Source organism: Mytilus trossulus, chromosome 9 (genome assembly GCF_036588685.1).
Source record: "Mytilus trossulus isolate FHL-02 chromosome 9, PNRI_Mtr1.1.1.hap1, whole genome shotgun sequence".
Taxonomy (NCBI): Eukaryota; Metazoa; Mollusca; class Bivalvia; order Mytilida; family Mytilidae; genus Mytilus; species Mytilus trossulus.
In genome coordinates, this window is record NC_086381.1 from 35,176,253 (window position 1) to 35,194,307 (window position 18,055).

At 32.3% G+C, this 18,055-nt stretch overlaps 1 protein-coding gene across 1 annotated transcript; it reads right to left on the minus strand.

Annotated features, from left to right (window-relative positions):
- Positions 1-4,372: 4,372 nt before the first annotated feature.
- Positions 4,373-18,040, minus strand: LOC134685645 (PIN2/TERF1-interacting telomerase inhibitor 1-like). Its single transcript, XM_063545583.1, has 5 exons — positions 17,902-18,040; positions 10,738-10,860; positions 9,743-9,899; positions 9,112-9,217; positions 4,373-5,665 (listed from the first exon to the last, which is right to left on the minus strand). The coding sequence occupies exons 1-5, from the start codon at positions 17,972-17,974 to the stop codon at positions 4,433-4,435; spliced, it is 1,692 nt and encodes a 563-aa protein (XP_063401653.1). The 5' UTR covers positions 17,975-18,040; the 3' UTR covers positions 4,373-4,432.
- Between the last annotated feature and the right edge of the window lie 15 nt (positions 18,041-18,055).

The following is an 18,055-nucleotide window of genomic DNA, read 5'->3' on the forward strand; positions in this document are numbered from 1 at the left end:
AAAGATTTAAGTTGATTCTGGACAAAGAAAGATAACTCCAATTAAAAAAAATTCTTGCAGATATTTCTTGCTTACTATACTGGACAAAGAAAGATAACTCTTAATTTAAAAAAAAATGGCTATTTCACAATATTGTGAAATTAGATATTTCTTGCCATTGCACAATACTGTGCAATTGAAAAGACTTGCTATTGCACAATACTTAATATAATAATTTTAGATCCTGATTTGGACCAACTTGAAAACTGGGCCCATAATCAAAAATCTAAGTACATGTTTAGATTCAGCATATCAAAGAGGCCCAAGAATTTATTTTTTGTTAAAATCAAACTTAGTTTAATTTTGGACCCTTTGCACTTTAATTTAGACCAATTTCAAAACTGGACCAAAAATTAAGAATCTACATACACAGTTAGATTTGGCATATCAAAGAACCCCAATTATTCAATTTTTGATGAAATCAAACAATGTTTAATTTTGGACCCCAATTTGGGCCAACTTGAAAACTGGGCCAATAATCAAAAATCTAAGTACATTTTTAGATTCAGCATATCAAAGAACCCCAAGGTTTCAATTTTTGTTAAAATCAAACTAAGTTTAATTTTGGACCCTTTGGACCTTAATGTAGACCAATTTGAAAAAGGGACCAAAAATTAAGAATCTACATACACAGTTAGATTCGGCATATTAAAGAACCCCAATTATTCAATTTTGATGAAATCAAACAAAGTTTAATTTTGGACCCTTTGGGCCCCTTTTTCCTTAACTGTTGGGACCAAAACTTCCAAAATCAATACCAACCTTCCTTTTATAGTCATAAACCTTGTGTTTAAATTTCATAGATTTCTATTCACTTATACTAACGCTATGGTGCGAAAACCAAGAAAAATGCTTATTTGGGTCCCTTTTTGGCCCCTAATTCCTAAACTGTTGGGACCGAAACTCCCAAAATCAATACCAACCTTCCTTTTGTGGTCATAAACATTGTGTTTAAATTTCATTGATTTCTATTTACTTTACCTAAAGTTATTGTGCGAAAACCAAGAATAATGCTTATTTGGGCCCTTTTTTGGCCCCTAATTCCTAAACTGTTGAAAATAAAACTCCCAAAATCAATCCCAACCTTTATTTTGTGGTTATAAACCTTGTGTTTAAATTTCATAGATTTCTATTAACTTAAACTAAAGTTATAGTGCGAAAACCAAGAAAATGCTTATTTGGGCCCTTTTTGGCCCCTAATTCCTAAAATGTTGGGACCAAAACTCCCAAAATCAATACCAGCCTTCCTTTTATGGTCATAAACCTTGTGTTAAAATTTCATAGATTTCTATTCACTTTTACTAAAGTTAGAGTGCGAAAACTAAAAGTATTCGGACGACGACGACGACGCCAACGTGATAGCAATATACGACGAAAATTTTTTCAAAATTTGCGGTCGTATAAAAATGAGGAATCTACATACACAGTTAGATTTGGCATATCAAAGAACCCCATTTATTCAATTTTTGATGAAATCAAACAAAGTTTAATTTTGGACCCCTATTTACACCAACTTGAAAACTGGGCCAATAATCAAGAATCTAAGTACATTTTTAGATTCAGCATATCAAAGAACCCAAACAATTAATTTTTTGTCAAAATCAAACGAAGTTTAATTTTGGACCCTTTGGACCTTAATGTAGACCAATTTGAAAAAGGGACAAAAGTTAAAAATCTACATACACAGTTAGATTCGGCATATCAAAGAACCCCAATTATTCAATTTTGATGAAATCAAACAAAGTTTAATTTTGGACCCTTTGGGCCCCTTATTCCTAAACTGTTGGGACCAAAACTCCCAAAATCATTACCAACCTTCCTTTTATGGTCATAAACCTTGTGTTTAAATTTCATAGATTTCTATTTACTTATACTAAAGTTATGGTGCGAAAACCAAGAAAAATGCTTATTTGGGTCCCTTTTTGGCCCCTAATTCTTAAACTGTTGTGACCTAAACTCCCAAAATCAATACCAACCTTCCTTTTGTGGTCATAAACATTGTGTTTAAATTTCATTATTTTCTATTTACTTAAACTAAAGTAATTGTGCGAAAACCAAGAATAATGCTTATTTGGGCCCTTTTGTGGCCCCTAATTCCTACACTGTTGAAACCAAAACTCCAAAAATCAATCCCAACCTTTCTTTTGTGGTCATAAACCTTGTGTCAAAATTTCATAGATTTCTATTAACTTAAACTAAAGTTATAGTGCGAAAACCAAGAAAATGCTTATTTGGGCCCTTTTTGGCCCCTAATTCCTAAAATGTTATGACCAAAACCCCCAAAATCAATACCAACCTTCCTTTTGTGGTCATAAACCTTGTGATAAAATTTTATAGATTTATATTCACTTTTACTAAAGTACGAGTGCGAAAACTAAAAGTATTCGGACGACGATGACGATGACGACGACGCAGACGCCAACGTGATAGCAATATACGACGAAATTTTTTTCAAAATTTGCGGTCGTATAAAAATGATCGAAGTGACATGAAAACTGTAGCCACTAATTTCTCGTCAAACGGTTTTTGACGAATACTAAATGTCTTTCCTACTTCGTTATGGCATAATAGGGTATGTTCTAGAATTAAATCAGCAGTGGCTTCCCGGGGGCAGAAATAGCACATATAACCACCTACAATGAAATAATTTAAACAATTTTAACTATATTTACTATTTACTTCAGGATAAATTATTTTTTGTTTACTGTCTTAATCAGAAATCTGATGTAAGGTGACACATGCATGTCGCCTGACAATTATTGTCATGTATCATAATTTCCATCGCTCATTCACATATTTTGTGGCATACCTAGTTCAATAAATTTCTGTATTATTAACAAAGTTCGTGTTTTCCCCATTTCCAAATTTCTTGAAGCTTGTTCACCCTTCCAATTTTATAATATACTAGTATGTAGCTGTTTTCATAAGAACAATTAATTATATATGCATAAAAAGAAATGTCATAAGATGTTGGGACGTTTCGTAAATAATTCATCGCCATAATTTCATAATATGCTATCAGATATACGTTTTTAGTGTCAATATCAATAAAACAGTTTCCAGTTACGATTATCTTTTTTATTTTTAAATACCATAATTACGATTATCTTTTTTCCGAGTTACGATTATCATCCCAAATTTTTCAACGGCTATTTTCAAAGCGCTTAGACAATTCCAGTGCACCGTAACGATTCAAATATGATGTAATGGTATAGATAAACCTTGCAGCTGAGTAACTATTGACAAAAACATGCTACATTTAAGAAAAATGAGTGTAAAGATTTTACCTATATCTACCGTCGCCATATTGGGATAATAGTATTTGCAGTTACAATTATCTCTTTAATACCAGTGGTAGTGAGGTGCAAGTTTTTTTGCTTTGTTTTATAGGCCTCATTATTATGAAAATGAGGTCAAGGTCAGATAAACACTGTCATAAAAAGATGTATATCTTACAATCATTCAAACATCCAAAATTAAGTTATCCATAGGAAAAAGCACGAAGTCTGTTTCATTATACATACATTTGACACAGAGCAGGGACATCAAAATCAACCAATTGTGGGTGTCAAATAAGTTTATATTATAAAATTCCCTCTTTAGGTAGTTATCCCATTAAACTTAAATCAGAGAATGGAAACGAAAAATTCAGCAATTTCAAGGGGCACAACTCAAGAATGGTTAAACATGTTAAAGTGAGACCACCAAAATTCAAACTTGATCTGCATTTTGTAGTAGTAAGCATTGTGTAAAAGTTTCAAAAATTTGGTTTAGGCAAACCAAAGTTAGAGAAGAATACCAACTATGTGACGTACAAATGGACAAGGGTAAAACTTAATGCCATCTCATTTATGGCAGAAGTATAAAAATAAAGAATTGTTTTACTAAATCTCTCAAATCATGCTGGGACTATTATTGGGACCTTTAAACCTTTGAAAGTGAAAAAAAATAGTCCCAAGTTTTTCCGAAAGCCAAGCAGTGGGTATAGTTCTGATGGAGCCTACAATTAGCTGCAAGGCTGGACCTTTTCTGATGCCTTAAAAGAGTGTTGCTGAGGAAGGACATGCTATTTGTTCATCTAAAGAAACTATATTTAAATGTTTTCCATGTCTGTTTGACATATTTACAGACAAACAACATATGATTCTAATTTGCAATATGTGTTCATCTTCAGACAATTAAAATTGAACATAACAGTTGTTTGATGTTACTTAGTAATTCTAGAATTTTAGAAAAGAATATTTCTGAAATTCACAAAAATATATAATAATACTCCATACTTATAGCATTTATACATGTTATATTTGAGATAAAAAGATGAAATTTTCTCCTGTAAGATTTAATAATTTTAATAATTCATCACATATCCACTGAATCTATAAATTAAAGGCTTTCAGTTGTTTTTCTTAAATTGTTTCATTTTCTTTTTTATCTTTTTATCCACCTTTGTTGAATCATTATATCCTGTCAGTGAAGCATAGCCTACAATATTAGTCATACTGGATCCTTTAAATGCAGTTTGCAATTCCTTCATAACTTTTGGTGTCACAGCAGTACCTTGTCCTGTCTCTGTCGAACTCACTTTACTCCCTTCATCTAACTTTTCCTCGCTAGATTTGGATTGTTCTCTTTTCTTATTTTTCTTTCTTTTTCTCTTTGATTTTCCTGAATTTCCTTCTTTATTTGCTAAATCACTCTGTTTATTTGAACTGCAGTTATCATCTGAAGTTTTCTTTTTGTTTTTCTCTGTCGACTTTTTCTTATTTTTTCTTTTCTTTTTCTTTTTGTTTTCTACTTCTGAAGTTGAATTTGAAATTCCTTTGGGTGTATTTTTTTGTTTATTGAATTTATCATTCAAAACAAGTTCAGGACAATGTTCTTTTGTAAAGTTACCTAAAGCATTCATTAACTTTTTTTTCTGAATTCTTTTATCGACATACTCTTCATCCTTGCTATCTTTGTTCTTTCTCTTCTTCTTTCTTTCACTTGCTCCACTACTTTCATCACTGCCAGTAAGTCTTTCTGACTCAATTTGACCTGTTTCCTCTAAATGTTCTGTTTTATCTTCCTCTGAACAAATCTTTCGTTTCTTTCTTTTTTTGTTACTTGTACTTGTTTCCACTTTTTTCTCTGTGTCCATATCACTATCATTCTTACTTAACTTGGGTTTCTTTGCCTTTTTAACATCATTCTGACAAGTTTCAACCTCATTTTTTTCTATTGTTCGGTCGTTATCAATCTTTTCATGCTTTATTTTTTTATTTTTCTTCTTTATGGTCTTTGAATCTAACTCTTCATCACTACTTTGCAAACCTATACTTTCATCATCACTGTTTGATTTACTGTCGTTACTATCTTCCTCATTACCAATCATAAAACTAACTCGTTTAGATGATGAATTGCTGACTGAATCATCCGAAGATTTATCATCCAGAAAACTTGCATTTTCTTTATCATGACCTTTCAATATGGAGTGCAACTCTGGTTGACTAGAACTTCGGCTATTTTTTAAACTTGTCATTTTCTTGGCAAAGTAATCCTGAATGCTCTGTTCACTGTTAACTGTAATAAATCCTCCTTTAGCTTTCTCCTTGGGATCCATATCACTTTCATTATCTGGATTTTCCTGTATAAATCAAATGAAAAGATATTTAATGTTCTATGTAATTTGAATATCATACCTAAGTATAAAGAACCAGTTGCTTCGCAGGGCGCAGCATTATACGACCGCAGATGTAGAACCCTGAACAGATGGGACAAGTATGGACACAACTTTTAAGTTTGATACAGCTTTAAATGTGGATTGTGATTAAAAAGTTGACACAACATAGGTTTATGTCACATTATGATTTTGGACCCTTTGGACCTTAATGTAGACCAATTTGAAAACTGGACCAAAAATTAATAAATAGTTGACACAGCATAGGTTTCTGACACAGAATAAATGTATTCAAATGAACTTAAAATTTTTGTTTTCTCTTAGAGCAATTCACTATGCAGTTGAATATTAATCCTCTCAAAAAAATGTTTGAAGAAATTTTCTTTTTATTTATGAAATTTCAAATGAGAAAAATTGAACCCAATTTTTTAATCACATCCCCCTTTCCCTTATTCCAAAACTAATTTCAATTAAAATATTCTAATGGAGTTTGCAACAATTACTACTCATTTAAATACATCATAAAATATTACGATGTAAAAAAACTGCTTGTTATCACTGAATGGTAAAGATTATTTAAATTTATCAGTTGGTAGTAAAAAGTGAATATACATTGTATATTGTATATAACAAAGATTTAAGTTGATTCTGGACAAAGAAAGATAACTCCAATTAAAAAAAATTCTTGCAGATATTTCTTGCTTACTATACTGGACAAAGAAAGATAACTCTTAATTAAAAACAATTTGCTATTTCACAATATTGTGAAATTAGATATTTCTTGCCATTGCACAATACTGTGCAATTGAAAAGACTTGCTATTGCACAATACTTAATATAATAATTTTAGATCCTGATTTGGACCAACTTGAAAACTGGGCCCATAATCAAAAATCTAAGTACATGTTTAGATTCAGCATATCAAAGAGGCCCAAGAATTTTTAATTTTTGTTAAAATCAAACTTAGTTTAATTTTTGACCCTTTGCACTTTAATTTAGACCAATTTTAAAACTGGACCAAAAATTAAGAATCTACATACACAGTTAGATTTCGCATATCAAAGAATCCCAATTATTCAATTTTTGATGAAATCAAACAATGTTTAATTTTGGACCTCAATTTGGGCCAACTTGAAAACTGGGCCAATAATCAAAAATCTAAGTACATTTTTAGATTCAGCATATCAAAGAAACCCAAGGTTTCAATTTTTGTTCAAATCAAACTAAGTTTAATTTTGGACCCTTTGGACCTTAATGTAGACCAATTTGAAAACAGGACCAAAAATTAAGAATCTACATACACAGTTAGATTCGGCATATTAAAGAACCCCAATTATTCAATTTTGATGAAATCAAACAAAGTTTAATTTTGGACCCTTTGGGCCCCTTTTTCCTTAACTGTTGGAACCAAAACTCCCAAAATCAATACCAACCTTCCTTTTATAGTCATAAACCTTGTGTTTAAATTTCATAGATTTCTATTTACTTATTCTAACGCTATGGTGCGAAAACCAAGAAAAATGCTTATTTGGGTCCCTTTTTGGCCCCTAATTCCTAAACTGTTGGGACCGAAACTCCCAAAATCAATACCAACCTTCCTTTTGTGGTCATAAACCTTGTGTTTAAATTTCATTGATTTCTATATACTTTAACTAAAGTTATTGTGCGAAAACCAAGAATAATGCTTATTTGGGCCCTTTTTTGGCCCCTAATTCCTAAACTGTTGAAACCAAAACTCCCAAAATCAATCCCAACCTTTCTTTTGTGGTCATAAACCTTGTGTCAAAATTTCATAGATTTCTATTAACTTAAACTAAAGTTATAGTGCGAAAACCAAGAAAATGCTTATTTGGGCCCTTTTTGGCCCCTAATTCCTAAAATGTTGGGACCAAAACTCCCAAAATCAATACCAGCCTTCCTTTTATGGTCATAAACCTTGTGTTAAAATTTCATAGATTTCGATTCACTTTTACTAAAGTTAGAGTGCGAAAACTAAAAGTATTCGGACGACAACGAGGACGATGACGACGACGACGCCAACGTGATAGCAATATACGACGAAAATTTTTTTTCAAAATTTGCGGTCGTATAATAAAAAATAAATACATGGAAAAATATGAAGCTGGAATAACAAAATTAATTGTAACATTCATTTTCCAAATTACACATCTGCATGTTAGGATCAAACAATTGTAACTGGAGAGCACGTATCTACTCTACAAATTCATATCGTAACCACCGGGATTCGAACCCCGGTCATCTGCGTGATAGTCAGTGTGTTAACCCACTGAGCCAAAGAATTGATTCCCTAGCTCAGTTGATTAAGACTGGCTTTATATGTTCTACCTGTACTGAGGGGAAGCAACCCTGCTACACAATATACATAGGTCACTTTTATTGTAATAAAGGAAGAAGTATATGAAATAACTAAGAAGCAGAAAAATCCCATTTTTTTAAATTCAATTTTTGTGATCAATATGACATTGTTCTTTAAAACAACAAGGTCATTTTCTTATTAGGGTACAACATTATATAAGCCTTATGTTAAATATCGAAGAAACAGGCAAGACCGAAATCAATGACTAGATGTATGCTGAAAAGACCCAAATTGTTTCTTCAAATGTGCCCAATTCTGTTTACATAGGTCTTGCATATGATGATGTTGGTATATCATAATCAAGTTATCTGCAGTATTTTTTTCTGTTCATTTTCTTGCACTGCATTCAATATCAGTAATAATTTGTAAATGTTGACTCCTTCACACTGTTATGTCCATAACGACTCACTGTGAAAGCTTACACATCATACTTTACTGTGCTTTGTTGTAAATTGTTTTTTTATTGTTGATTTAAGGGAGTTACCTTCTCACTTTCAAAATAATCAACTTTTCAAAACACTAGTTTATATTGATAGGGGATACATGAAGGAATTCAAAGAGCAAAAAAATTATAGGTCACCATGCGTGTTTTCGAGATACTGGCCATTGAAATTATGGCGGAAAAATATTCTCTCTTGATTTTTCTTAGCTTTTACACTGACAAGATGAAGTTCTCAAAAACTATAACTATTTTTTTTTAAGTCTTTTACTGATGGCTTATCATTATACATTTAAAAGATTGTCAAGGCATTCAGATGAATAAAACCAGAGAATTCCAAAAATCTGACACAAAATTCAAAACATGACAAGCCAGCTTCTTTAATGTGAGTAAAAACAAGAAGATTTGTCCGTAAGGGACGGACAAATTCAATGAATAACAGACAGAAAGATACAGACCTGAAAACATAATGCACCCACTATTATTGTTTGTGGCATATAAAAACCTTTCAAGTACATTTCACTCATTATGACAACACCTCTCCAGTTTTCTTATAAAAAAATCTGATAAGTGTAGAATGTTGAAGTCAATTATTACCGAGACTACAGGAACCTCTGTTTTTGTTGTACGTCTACCAAATATACAATCAAGGTCTTGACTGGATTTTGCAGAAAGGTCTTTACCTTTTGTAAACTTCTGGTAACTGAAATATTACAAGATTAATCACTGAAAAAGTACAAAACATGATATCCTTTACCAATGCAAAATTGTACACATTTTAGTATGTTTGCCAGTTATCTACAAAGGTTGTTATAAATATTACAAATTATTTTTCATATGTACAAATTGCATATGGTACTAATCAGGACTAATGATGTTGTAAATTCATGTATATATACCATACTGTTTGTCATCTGAGATATTACTTTTATGAAGTGTAATAGCTTTTCTCAACATTGTTACAAGCTGTAGGTGTTTTATTATAAGACATAGATAACAACAGAACCAAAATCGGAAATGTTACGATATTTCCGTTTTTTTAACAGATTTTGAAGTCAAAATATGTTTGAATATTAAAAAAAATCATTTTATAAGAGTTTGTCCCCTTTCAAAGATAATGCCTGCCTCATATCAAAATCTAGATTGTAAACTAGAAACAAACCTATGATGTCCAAGAAACATGCAAGATTATAAAATTATTTCTTAGCTTATGAACAAACACACTTACTGTACACGACTTTTTGATGTTTTAGATCTGTTTTCAAGACTGGACACTTTTTGGGTATCATTTGGTGTATTAGATTGATTAAGGTTAGCTAGGAGAGCATTGAAGTCATCCTGATGTGCTATCCAGTTATCTACTTGACTTTTAGCACATCCAAGACCTTAAAAATAAACATTGCAATAGATATCAAATTCATTATGCCTCATTTTCTTAAAGTTAAAATTGTAGAAGTCTTGGTTTATAATTTTAGGTGTCGTATAATATTCGTGTGAGCATAAAGGGTCCATAGTTGTAAACTTGATGTGTTGAACATGTTGAAGACCCATAGGTGGCCTTTGGCTATTTTGTGCTCTTTGGTAAGGTTGTTGTCTCCAACACATTATCTATTTTTATTCTCAATTTTATTATGTCATTTAGTCTCAGGTGGAGAGTTGTCTCACTGGCATTCATACAACATCTTCTTATTTTCATATCACAAAGTGAACACTCTCCTGATCACCAACAAAAATAGTCACCAAGCTTATATTTGGATTTATGCACTTTTTAGACCAAAATTGTTTAATGTTGGAAAAGTTGTTTTCCTCAGAATTTGGTGTTACTTTATTTTTAATTTTTTAATGCATTGGCAGTATGATTATCTAAATTGTTTTAGTACCTGATGTTTAGAGTTGCTTATGTTTGCTTCATGTAATCACTTCAAGATTTGTTCATCTTTTTAAAAAGTCAGTATTGGGGTATCAAACGTTCATTAATTTACTTGTTGCAGCTGTAGTCCTTTTTTTGTGTGTGTGTTGAATACGCTCATAGACTTGTTGGTCTTGATATGTGTTAAGCTTTTCTTGTACTGTATACTGTAGCTTATTTACTTCTTTTTTAATTGTGTCCCAGGTAGCCTTGTTGTTAGATGGTGCATTTCTTAGTGCCTGCTTTAGCTACACATCAAAGCTTACCTTCTTCCAATTTATATGATATACCTAACATACAGAATTAATACTAACCGTGATTGTCGTTTTTCAGAGATACTTTTACATGATCTACTAGCCCATCTTCTTTGGCCCCAAGTCCCTTTCCTTTAGACCATCCAAACTTCTCCAACATCTTCTGTCCAAATTTAGATTCATCTGAAATATTTCAAGAAGTGTATGTTAAATGTGTTTTTATAGATATGAAATTAAACGATTCATTATCCAGATGCACTGCAAGTTTTATTTCAAATATGGTTCATCAAAAAGGATTGACAAATTTTACCCAAATGTGAAGACAAGGTCATAAAACACATGGGAAACTCATCATAGGAAATTGTGACTTTGTGAATACGGCCATGTGTGCAGAAGTCAGATGACACCCTTTTAATTACCTTTAAACTAATTATGAAGTAACTACTGTACACACCTTTTCAATTACCTTTAAACTAATTATGGAGGATGTACTGTATACACCTTTTTAATTACCTTTAAACTAATTATGGAGGATGTACTGTACACACCCTTTTAATTACCTTTAAACTAATTATGGAGGATGTACTGTATACACCTTTTTAAATACCTTTAAACTAATTATGGAGATTGTACTGTATATGTCGTGTACAAGTTGCGATTTTGTACATGTTATAACATGTACAAAAATATTGTACATGTTATAACTTGTATAATGCAAAAATACAAGTTATAACATTTACAAAAGTACCTCGTACATGTTATAACCTGTACAAAATATGGCTTGAAAATGGTTTTAACTTGTACAAAATCGAAAAATAAGGATATGTTTCTATTATCTCAACAAATGACCTCAATAATATTTTCATAACTTTTTAATTATTCCCTTTTTAATGTGTTTTGTCCTTTTTTAATACAGTTAATGTCCAATGGTCTGTATTACGAAGCATTTTAAGACTTGTCATAAGATATATCTTGGGACATGTCTTATGATCCTCTTATGACTATCTATAGACATATCTTTATTTGATGAATTAAAATTGTGAGTGTCCGCAAAAGTCAAATAATTTTATTCTAGTTGACACTAAAAGACATAAGAGGATAGCAAGGACAGATGTGTCTACAAATAAAATTGGGAATGAAAATGGGGTATGTGTCTAAAAGACGACAACCAGCCCATGGAGCATCTACAACATCCAAAGGACACAAATACATGCTTTCAAAGAAGAGAATGTATAGTTTAAACATCAAAATGACATTCGCCTTATGCAATGATCTTAAAGTTTATGAACAAATATTGAGTTATAAATTTACATAAGGCATGCTGAAGGCCAAAAATGTTGAAGAGTAGATCCAAAGATATTGATAATGAAGCTTGTTCCAATGAAAACTATTATAGAGTAAGCATATATACATTGTTTAAGTCTTTAGTTAGATATAGGAAGATGTGAATGTTTTTGTCTTTGCATGCTATAAAACGAGAGGGAGGAGTATTTAATACCCAAAATTATAAGGCATCGTTCTTAAACATTTTGGAAGAATTTAGTTACTATTATCTAATGTAATATTGTCATTGAGGAAATACAAGCTTTTAGTAAATAGTTAAACACTTATTTAAGCCATGATGGACTATATAAAACATACAATTACATGAAAACACATTTTGCCAACATAAGTCATGAAACATATATTTCTAAATCTTTGGGATCCTTATCCTCTACAATAAAAGACACGTTCTGGCGTATTAATTGTTGTTCTTTATGCATTGGTGAATTTAAAAGTATATTTTTTCTTCATTAAGATTTTTAATTATCCAACGTACATTTTTTAATGCGGTAGTCCTTATCTTATCTCAGTATCATGTCATTTAGTGTTTTTCTATTCACACACTAATTTATTTCCGTGTATACTCCTGGTGTCAATTTTTAATTTTTGTACAGGTTAAAACCATTTTTAAGCAATATTTTGTACAGGTTATAACATGTATGAGGTACTTTTGTACATGTTATAACTTGTATTTTTGCATTATACAAGTTATAACATGTACAATATTTTTGTACATGTTATAACCTGTACAAAATTGCAACTTGTACACGACATATACACCCTTTTAATTACCTTTAAACTAATTATGGAGGATGTACTGTACACACCCTTTTAATTACCTTTAAACTTATTATGGAGGATGTACAGTACACACCTTTTTTTAGCTCACCTGGCCCAAAGGGCCAAGTGAGCTTTTCTCATCACTTGGCGTCCGGCGTCTGTCGTCCGTCGTCGTCCGGCGTTAGCTTTTACAAAAATCTTCTCCTCTGAAACTACTGGGCCAAATTTAACGAAACTTGGCCACAATCATCCTTGGGGTATCTAGTTTAAAAAATGTGTGGCTTGACCCGGTCAACCAACCAAGATGGCCGCCATGGCTAAAAATAGAAGATAGGGGTAAAATGTAGATTTTGGCTTATAACTCTGAAATCAAAGCATTTAGAGCAATTCTGACATGGGGTAAAATTGTTTATCAGGTAAAGATCTATCTGCCCTGAAATTTTCAGATGAATCGGTCAATCGGTTGTTGGGTTGGTGCCCCTGAATTGGTAATTTTGAAGAAATTTTGCTGTTTTTGGTTATTATCTTGAATATTATTATAGTTAGAGATAAATTGTAAACAGCAATAATGTTCAGCAAAGTAAGATCTACAAATAAGTCAACATGACCAAAATGGTCAGTTGACCCGTTTAGGAGTTATTGCCCTTTATAGTCAATTTTTAACTATTTTTCGTTAATTAAAGTAATCTTTTACAAAAATCTTCTCCTCTGAAACTACTTGGCCAAATTAATCCAAACTTGGCCACAATCATCTTTGGGGTATCTAGTTTAAAAAATGTGTGGCGTGACCTGGTCAACCAACCAAGATGGCCGCCACCGCTAAAAATAGAACATAGGGGTAAAATGCAGTTTTTGGCTTATAACTCAAAAACCAAAGCATTTGGAGCAAATCTGACATGGGATAAAAATGTTAATCAGGTCAAGATCTATCTGCCCTGAAATTTTCAGATGAATCGGTCAATCGGTTGTTGGGTTGCTGCCCCTGAATTGGTAATTTTGAGGAAATTTTGCTGTTTTTGGTTATTATCTTGAATATTATTATAGATAGAGATAAACTGTAAACAGCAATAATGTTCAGCAAAGTAAGATCTACAAATAAGTCAACATGACCAAAATGGTCAGTTGACCCGTTTAGGAGTTATTGCCCTTTATAGTCAAATTTTAACCATTTTTCGTAAATTAAAGTTACGGTATCTTTTACAAAAATCTTCTCCTCTGAAACTACTGGGCCAAATTAATCCAAACTAGGCCACAATCATCTTTGGGGTATCTAGTTTAAACTAGAGGCTCTAAAGAGCCTGTGTCGCTCACCTTGGTATATGTGAATATTCAACAAAGGACACAGATGGATTCGTGACAAAATTGTGTTTTGGTGATGGTGATGTGCTTGTAGATCTAACTTTACTGAACATTCTTGCTGCGTACATATATCACCATCTATAATGATTGGCCAAGTAGTTTCAGTTGAAAGTGTTAGTAAAAATTTACAAATTTTATGAAAATTGTTAAAAATTGACTATCGATTTGTCTGAAATTTTCAGGGCAGATAGATCTTGACATGATAAACAATTTAACCCCATGCCAGTTTTGCTCTTAATGCTTTTGTTTTTGAGTTATAAGCCAAAAACTGCATTTTACCCCATGTTCTATTTTTAGCCATGGTCGCCATCTTGGTTGGTTTGACGGGTCAACGGACACAATTTTTAAACTAGATACCCCAATGATGATTGTGGCCAAGTTTGGTTAAATTTGGCCCAGTAGTTTCAGAGGAGAAGATTTTTGTAAAAGATTAATAAGATTTACGAAAAATGGTTAAAAATTGACTATAAAGGGCAATAACTCCTAAAGGGGTCATTCGACCATTTCGGTCATGTTGACTTATTTGTAAATCTTATTTTGCTGAACATTATTGCTGTTTACAGTTTATCTCTATCTATAATATTATTCAAGATAATAACCAAAAACAGCAAAATTTCCTTAAAATTACCAATTTAGGGGTAGCAACCCAACAACAGGTTGTCCGATTCATCTGAAATTTTCAGAGCAGATAGATCTTGACCTTATAAACAATTTTACCCCATGTCAGAATTGCTCTAAATGCTTTGGTTTTTGAGTTATAAGCCAAAAACTGCATTTTACCCCTATGTTCTATTTTTCGCCATGGCGGCCATCTTGGTTGGTTGACCGGGTCACCGGACACAATTTTTAAACTAGATACCCCAATGATGATTGTGGCCAAGTTTGGTTTAATTTGGCCCAGTAGTTTCAGAGGAGAAGATTTTTGTAAAAGTTAACGCCGGACGCAGGACGACGACGGACGACGACGACGACGACGGACGACGCCGGACGCCGGACGCAAAGTGATGAGAAAAGCTCACTTGGCCCTTTGGGCCAGGTGAGCTAAAAATGTGTGGCATGACCTGGTCAACCAACCAAGATGGCCGCCACCGCTAAAAATAGAACATAGGGGTAAAATGCAGTTTTTGGCTTATAACTCAAAAACCAAAGCATTTTGGGGAAATCTGACATGGGATAAAAATGTTTATCAGGTCAAGATCTATCTGCCCTGAAATTTTCAGATGAATCGGTCAATCGGTTGTTGGGTTGCTGCCCCTGAATTGGTAATTTTGAGGAAATTTTGCTGTTTTTGGTTATTATCTTGAATATTATTATAGATAGAGATAAATTGTAAACAGCAATAATGTTCAGCAAAATAAGATCTACAAATAAGTCAACATGACCAAAATGGTCAGTTGACCCCTTTAGGAGTTATTGCCCTTTATAGTCAATCTTTAACCATTTTTCATAAATCTAAGTAATCTTTTACAAAATCTCCACTGAAACTACTAGGCCACAATCATCTTTTGGGTATCTAGTTTGAAAAATGTGTCCGATGACCTGGCCATTCAACCAAGATGGCCGCCACGGCTAAAAATAGAACATAGGGGTAAAATGCAGTTTTTTGCTTATAACTATGAAACCAAAGCATCTAGAGCAAATCTGACAAGAAGTTAAATTGTTTATGAAGTCAATATCTATCTGCCCTGAATTTTTCAGATGAATTGGACAACTGGTTGTTGGGTTGCTGCCCTCCAATTGGTAATTTTTAAAGAAATTTTGCCGTTTTTGGTTATCTTGAATACTATTATAGATAGCGATAAACTGTAAACAGCAATAATGTTCAGCAAAGTAAGATCTACAAATAAGTCAACATGACCTAAATGGTCAATTGACCCCTTAAGGAGTTATTGCCCTTTATAGTCAATTTTTAACAATTTTCATTAATTTGGTAAATTTATGTAAATTTTTACCAAATATAGTTCTCTGTTACTAATGGGCAAAGTTCATGATAGATATAATTGTAAGAAGCAAAATCGTTCAGTAAAGTAAGAACTTCAAACACATCACCATCACCAAAATACAATTTTGTCATGAATCCATTTGTGTTCTTTGTTTAATATGCGCATAGACCAAGGTGAGCGACACAGGCTCTTTAGAGCCTCTAGTTGTTTATTGGACAACCAATGGGTACTTTGTTTGGATAGTTTTTTTGTAAACGATACATGGCTTTATACTATTGTTAAACAAAATCTTGTTGATCAATTTAAACAGAAATGGCACACTAACGTGCAAGAATCGCCAAAAGCTATAAACTACTGTATGTATAAAGAAAACTATGAATTTGAATATTATTTAAAAAATTTAGATGATAGAAATATTATTACATTATGTAGATTGAGAACAGGAAGTCATAGATTTCCTATTGAGACTGGTAGATGGCAAAACGTTGCAAGAGAAAATAGAAAATGCCTACTTTGTAATTCTGGAGACATCGGAGATGAATTTCATTATATTTTTATGTGTTCTGTATTCAATGATGATTGTAAACAGTTTTTGAGAAAAAAATATAGAATTCAACCAAATGCATTGAAATTTAATCAACTGATGAATAGTAAAAATCTTTCTGATCTTAATAACTTGTGCATATATATAAGACTTGTAAATATTCATTTAGGCTCTCCTGGGTAATTCATGTACTTGATATCATTTAGTTTAATATGTATATCGTAATATATGATATGTACCTCCTCTTGCTTTCGTATAATTTTGTATGTTTGTACATATGAACTATGTAATTATTGTGTGTATCTCTATACCATTGTAATTTGGTTTGTTGAGAAATAAAGATATATATAGTTCATTTTGATAATTATCCAGACAACAAATATATGATCAAGCTAAACAAAATTTACATTTTATGCTTGAAACATCACCAAAGTGTAGAATATATAAGAATATTGTGTCAAATGTAGAATTACATACAATTTTATTAAATAATATAAAACTAATTAAAAAAATAACTATCTGCAATTCCATGACTTGGTAAAAACCAAATATAAACTGATTTTACAACTACTTACTGGGGTGACTATGTGTGTTATTGGCACTTGTTTGTTGGTGTATTTTGGTTGACATTTGATCACAAACCCAAGAATGATATTTCAGTTTGGGGTTCATGCTGCACATTAATTCTTTAAGTTTCTGTGTTGAGTCATGTGTTTAATTGTTTGTCTGTCTGTCTTCTTTTATGTTTAGCCCTGCGTTGTCAGTTTAATTTCGATTGGTGAGTTTCAGAGGCAGATTAAGGGGGGGCCTAGGCCCCCCCCCCCCTTTTTGGGAAAAAAATTGGTTGCTTATATAGGGAATCACTGAAGCGTGACTGGAGCGGGCCCCCTCTAAGGTCAGTCAGTGGGCCCCCACTTATGAAAAATTCTGGATCCGCCACTGAGTTTGACTGTCTTTTATTCAGATCAAGATATATACAATCTGATCAGGATCAGGTCAGACAGAATGATCTGTTTTAGCATATATCAGGGCAACAGTTCAGTCTTCATGTCCAAACAGTATACTGTCCGGCATAAAAAATGTCAGTAACAAGAGAAACAGATGTACAGTATAAAAATAAAATTATAATTTCCCCACAAAAGTCAACATAACTTCAGGAACACGTGGTAAATAACAGTTCATTTTTATTTTTTCGTCCCCGTACTTCTCTTTATTTTGGTACTAAATATAGAAACGAAAGATTGATTTAGACAATTCTTCTTTACACCTCAATACCTTTGCTCCAGTTTGAACCTCTTGGGTCAATAGAAAGCTTTTGTTTTCTTCGAGGTTCTGCAAGCATTGCCATTTTGTGTGATTAGTGTATTGCAATCTTCAACTTCCGGTATTATTTTTAGATATCAGATTTTTGATTGGTCTATTGAAATAC

What these genes read in the sequence shown, in the direction of transcription:
- LOC134685645 (XM_063545583.1), bottom strand. Translation starts at nt 17,974, where the DNA reads ATGGCAATGCTTGCAGAACCTCGAAGAAAACAAAAGCTTTCTATTGAC. An exon ending in ACATCAAAAAGTCGTGTACA is followed by an intron (nt 9,218 to 9,742) that starts GTAAGTGTGTTT and finishes GTAATATTTCAG; the next exon opens with TTACCAGAAGTTTACAAAAG. An exon ending in CAGAGGTTCCTGTAGTCTCG is followed by an intron (nt 5,666 to 9,111) that starts GTAATAATTGAC and finishes TGATTTATACAG; the next exon opens with GAAAATCCAGATAATGAAAG.